We start from the raw sequence: 5,809 nt of genomic DNA on the forward strand, positions 1-5,809 counted from the left end.
TTTTCTGCCAATTATATGGGTATGTTGTTATACCATGCCAAAACTCCAACCTAATATAAGGCCAAAAAATTGTCAATTCTCCTTGTGTGTTGTCATACCATGCCATTTTCTCAAGTAAAAATCCCCCAAAAAATTGATTTTGTGTAATCCAAAGCCTGCTAGAAGCCTTGGGCCCAAAACTAACAACAGACCAGTACGTATAATCCTGCCCACTGAATCACCCATCTTTTGAACATGCGCAAAACCCGCCATCTTCTCCTCCCAGAAACCTCAGTTTCCACAGTGGAATTCTCATTGCTGTTGAAGAAAGATAGAACTTAAAGGCACAACAAAACATTACTTTATTTGACTAAATGGTGAAGCATTTGCCTCGATTTCAGTTCCCTATAAACCTAAATTCAACTGCCTCTTCTTCTCCTGGAATCCCGCCTAATTCATCTCACCTTCATCCACCATTAATTGCCCTTATTAAAATATCTTTATTCTTTCCACTGGCCATGTTTTCTCTTTCAGTTTATATGGTTTTCTCAGATTCACGCGTTCCATTTGCTTTGCGTACTATTGAAAAAGCTCTCAATTTGTGTTCTCACGTCTTTTTCGTGAGCTCTTTTGCTGTACCTAGGTGCTTGCTCTATTGTACGGAACCCAAAGTAACGATTTTGGGATTGCTTAATTTATTGTCAAACAGGGTATTTTTAGCTGTTGCTCCTATATGTAGTGGCTGAGATTGGGAAAATATTTTCTGGGCATTGAAAGATTTTGAGTTCTTGATTGGAATCTGGAAGTTTCTGAAGATCTATTGGTATGCTTTTTCAGTGTTTTATTTTCTCATGTTTTATTTACTAAAAGGAAATAAAAAAAACCTTTAGCTTAATCTCGTTTCCGTGGTTTACTTTTTCATTTAAAGATGATTTGAGGCATAAATATTAGAGCTAATTAGGAATTAGAAAGAAGTTAAGTTGGACTTGGGTCACGTATTCCGGTTATATAAGTTTTTGTGTTAGAGTTTCTTAATAGCTCTTTCAGAACTCAAGATGAATATTTTTTTAAAGATCAATATATTAGGTAACTTTGCAAAGATCACATATTTTCTCTTTTCTGTTTCTCTTGGCTGTTTTATTCTTTTTTATAGGTCTATAGAGCTGTTGTTGAGCTTTCTTAACAAACTCATATCTGATATTATCCAAATCTTTTGCACTATGTCATTAACTCTTCAATAGCAGTTTCTTATAAAACAAAATTTATATTGGGTTATAAAGAACCCCTAGTTTTACATTAGAGGATAAATTATTAGTCTCGGACTGAAACAGAATTGAATAGATGGATACAGAATTACAGATAGCCAATGCTATCTAATTTGGGATTAAGGATAGTTGATTTATTGATCGAATGAGCAGTTTTACATAGGCTGGCAGTTAACCAAATTCAGAAATGATGCTAGAGTTACTTTCGTTGTCGCATAGACATCAGTATTCTCCATCTTATTCAAATATACATTTTTATACAATTAGTTGCACTTATAACTTATAAGTACTTGGATTGGTGTAGCAGACTGGTGATAAATTTTAACTGTTGTCTATGCTATTCAGAGCTCTTTCTGTTCATGTTAGACATTTATGTGTCAAAGTTGAAATTGTTTCCTTGTTTTCTTGCTTGATAAAAGGTTAATTCAATGTCCTCTGCGGTTAAGTTGGAATCAATTATCTGTGATGATGGTGAGGAGCCAGGTCATATATCTGTAAATGGCCAGGTAGCATTTACCAAAAGACTAAATGCGGTACACAAACTACTTGATGGATTTCGTAGGCAAGGGGTATGGTCGGCTGGCAAGATATCAATTGCTGCAGAACGAAGAGTAGCTAGTGACAGGTATTGTGCAGCTCTACTATCTATCAGAATTCTCCCTATTTTTCTTTTTTCCTTCATCTTTCTTGGGGAAGGGGGATGGGTTGTATCTATGAAGCATACTTTAACCTTAGGAGCTCTCTTTTGAAGTTTTTTCTTTTCCATCTCTTTCTATTTTATTTATGTCTAGTTTTTTTCGTCGAAACTTATCCCAGTGCCTTGAAGGGGAGCCTTGCCGCAACTGGTAAAGTTGCTACCTTGTGACATGGAGGTCACGGGTTTGAGCCGTGGAAACAACCTCTTGCAGAAATGCAGGGTAAGACTGCGTACAATAGACCCTTGTGGTCTGGCCCTTCCCCGGACCCCGCGCATAGCTGGAGCTTAGTGCACCGGGCTGCCCCTTTTATCTCAGTGTCTTCAAGCTGAATGACTAGCATGCCTCGTACATTTTGACTTTCCCATTATCTTATTTTGCTTTCATGGAGGTTACTGTTCGTTTCTTGAATAAGAGATGCAGTCTTCTCCTTGCATTTAAAATAGGTCACTTTGAGTTGGTTACAAATCAACTAATGGGTAATTGTTTGATAGCTATTTGCTAGCTACTGTCGTTCAACTTAGCATCATACTCATTGTGGATGCATAAGCTTTGGCATATTTTTCAGAACTGCTCTCCAGTTAGATCCATAGCCTTTTGCTGTTTTTCTGGACAAGGCGAGGGCCTGATATTTTTCTGAAAAGTGATAAACAAACGATTTTTGCAATTAGCCTATTCTCACATCTCACAGGTTTTCCAAAAGCAATCAAGCTGTGGATAGCGAAGAAAAAAGGGAACATGGATCTGGAAGAAAATCTGGCCCTCTTTTGTCTGGAACTGCATATTGCCTTTCTTCTTGTTGCATGATCCTGCTGAATAAAATTGTCCTTTCAAGTTATTCTTTCAATGCTGGTATCTCATTGATGTTCTACCAGGTATTCTCTACTTTCAGTTAACCATCTTTCCATCCTTAGGAATAAAAAGATGAGGCACATAAATGCTTAAGGTTAGCTATTATGCATGTTATATCATTGCCCATTTTGATCTCCACTTGGAAACTTTTGGTTCATTCATTTGCATGTCCATCATTCTTTTTCAACCTCGATTTGCGACACTGCTTCCCTAGTACCAGGAATTTGCAGTTTACAGATGTTATCTCATGAAACTAATTCTACTCCTACTTCTCTCAGAACCTTATCAGTACTCTTATAGTTTGTATACTGGGTTGCTCTGGAGCAGTTACAGTGGAGAAGCTCAATTGGAAGCTCATTAAAGTTTGGATCCCCGTGAATTTGATCTTCATTGGCATGCTCGTTTCAGGCATGTATAGGTAATATCTGACATGTCTATAATCACCATAAACTTAGGAATGATTAGCTCTACATCATTATGCCAATGACATTACTTGTGCACCTTTTCAGTTTGAAATACATAAATATTGCAATGGTGACAATTCTGAAGAATGTGACAAATATTTTAACAGCAACTGGAGAGTTGTATATTTTTGGGAAGCGACAGAATCAGAAAGTGTGGACTGCCATGTTTCTTATGGTATGTTAATGTTGTTCAGTCATGCAAAGTAAATTTAGTTGTCAGAGATCACAATCCATATTAGATCGCAAGATAACATTACATAGTAGTCCTTCTAAGCATCTGCTCCCTGATTTTAATTAGATGACAGTTGCATATACATCATATTTTTTCTGTGTTAAGTGTACAGTAGTAACATATAATTTAGAGCCAACAAAATTTGACTTCACTGTTCCGGTTCTCCTTTAGTTTTAGTTAAGTCCAAAATAGAAATCCATCTGGGCTTCCCACTCACTGAATAAGAATTAAATTTTGTTGTATATGAACTACTTAACGCTTTCCCCTCCCCACCCCTGGCCCCCCTCTGGCCTAGGGAAAAAGAACATTTTATTGGCAGTCTCTTCATTGATGCTACTATCTTCTTGCTTTCAGATTATCTCTGCTATATCTGGAGGCATAACAGACCTCTCATTCGACGGGACGGGTTATGCTTGGCAATCAGTTAATTGCATTCTCACTGCAGGCTACTCAGTATGTACTTTCTGCTTTTCTCCGTTCTTCATCCTTGATTGCTTGTACCAAGATCGTGCAAAGAAATTTGCTCTTGACTTCTTTGAATTATAAGAAAGCAACAAAAATTAGACTCTGACTAATATAACAAGTCAAACATCAAAATATATGTTTTTCCTTTCCCTAATCTGTTTGTTTTCTTTGGGCATCAATTTTCAACAGCTCACACTGCGACATGTCATGGACAGAGCAAAGCAATTTACAAAATCTGGATCGCTTAATGAAGTTTCAATGGTGTTACTGAACAATGGGATATCTATACCTTTTGCTATTGGCTTGATCTTCTTGTTTGATGAATGGAATTATGTAATTAATGCGTACGTGCTCTATCTCTGTTACTATTTCATGAGACGTTTGTCTTGTTGCTAATGGAATAAATATTACACTTTTGAGTAGCCCAGCAGTCTCTTCTTTTTCTTTTTAGTCCTTCACTTAGGAGTACCAAGTGAATATTGCAGTTTCAATTTATTTTTATTTTTCATTTGCAGGGATGTAATTAAGATTCCAATGTTCTGGGTTGCTGCAACAGCAAGTGGATTACTTGGGCTAGCCATTAGCTTCACATCTATGTGGTTTTTGAAACAAACTGGTCCAACCACTTACAGGTGATTCATACTGACTTGATATTTCTTGGGGATTTGCATCATGAGCTACTTAGCATTTGCTTGATTTATGTGATCTGCTAACTTGTTGACGATGAAGATATGGACCCAATTTAGCACTTTGGCATGGAGTTGAATCTCGATGGATATTTGACATGCATTCTGTTCCTATATTATAGAACTATTTACTGGAGTATTATTCAAGTCTGCTATAAGTCTTTGCCGGTAATAGTTATACAAGGTTAACCCACATTATACTGGGGAGAAGGAAAAATGAAAAATGAAAGAAAGCTACCTGAATGTGACCTTCTACTTGAAATGAAGTACAAGATGCACTCTTGATTTTCAAATTGCTTCATGATTAATCATTTAATCCTCTACTCTTTCTCCTCTTCATAGTCTTGTAGGTTCCTTAAACAAGATTCCCATTTCTATTGCTGGCCTTTTGGTGTTCAAGGTTCCTCTCAGTGTTCCCAATTTATTCAGCATACTTTTCGGTAATGAACTATCCAGATTATATTCTTGAAGATTTAATGTAATTCTCTTTAGTATTGACTTATTGTACCTGACTGAAATCTGCCATTGCTTTCAGGTCTACTTGCTGGAGTACTTTTTGCCAGGGCCAAAATGTCTTGACACCGTGCTACACTCGGGTCCGAGATAGGCGTTCTGGCGCTTGGAAACTCAAATAGCGCGCATATACAGATTGACTATCAATAAAAACTCTAGAAATCCAACGGAATCACACAAGGAGTTCCCCTATACAAGTCAGTGTAGGCAGTAGTAGGAGCCGAGAGCAAGATACCATATTTTGTTACTCCTATTTATTTGGTCTGTCAGATGCTCATTCAAGGGAAATGAATCATCTATCAATTTTGGTTTTTGTGAGCAGTAGTTATTTAATTCAGTCATCTGAAAAACTTTTTCTATTTCTGGAATAAGGTCAAACTACAAAAGGATACATATATAACTACATACACTGTAGAAAGGGATAAAAGAATTCCCTATGGATTTAGTGAAAATAATACCATAGTATCACTTCGAGTTGTTTGATTTATGTTGAATGATAGGTTATGTTGCTCAAATGCTCGAATGGCAGCAAAAATGTTCTAGAAAATAAGTTATTTTTCTAGTGTTTGACTTTCAGATTACCAAAAGAAAAAAAATGACTCCACGTTTTGCGCGAAAGTCATCTTTCACTATCGACTATTAACTTTATATCACTACT

General features: G+C 36.7%; 1 protein-coding gene across 2 annotated transcripts; it reads left to right on the plus strand.

Annotated features, from left to right (window-relative positions):
- Window positions 1-228: 228 nt before the first annotated feature.
- LOC104120794 (GDP-mannose transporter GONST2) lies at window positions 229-5,464 on the plus strand. 2 transcript variants are annotated; one of them, XM_009632636.4, is made up of 10 exons: window positions 229-802; window positions 1,664-1,869; window positions 2,631-2,814; window positions 3,070-3,209; window positions 3,301-3,430; window positions 3,842-3,940; window positions 4,142-4,296; window positions 4,468-4,584; window positions 4,981-5,078; window positions 5,174-5,464. In XM_009632636.4, the coding sequence occupies exons 2-10, from the start codon at window positions 1,673-1,675 to the stop codon at window positions 5,215-5,217; spliced, it is 1,164 nt and encodes a 387-aa protein (XP_009630931.1). In that variant the 5' UTR covers window positions 229-802; window positions 1,664-1,672; the 3' UTR covers window positions 5,218-5,464. The 2 variants fall into 2 exon arrangements, with proteins under 2 accessions (XP_009630931.1, XP_018621926.1); XM_018766410.3 differs by lacking the exons at window positions 229-802; window positions 1,664-1,869 and having other exon boundaries at window positions 2,676-2,814; window positions 3,119-3,209.
- The last annotated feature ends 345 nt before the right edge of the window (window positions 5,465-5,809 follow it).

The sequence above is a fragment of the Nicotiana tomentosiformis genome, chromosome 6 (genome assembly GCF_000390325.3).
Source record: "Nicotiana tomentosiformis chromosome 6, ASM39032v3, whole genome shotgun sequence".
NCBI lineage: Eukaryota > Viridiplantae > Streptophyta > Magnoliopsida > Solanales > Solanaceae > Nicotiana > Nicotiana tomentosiformis.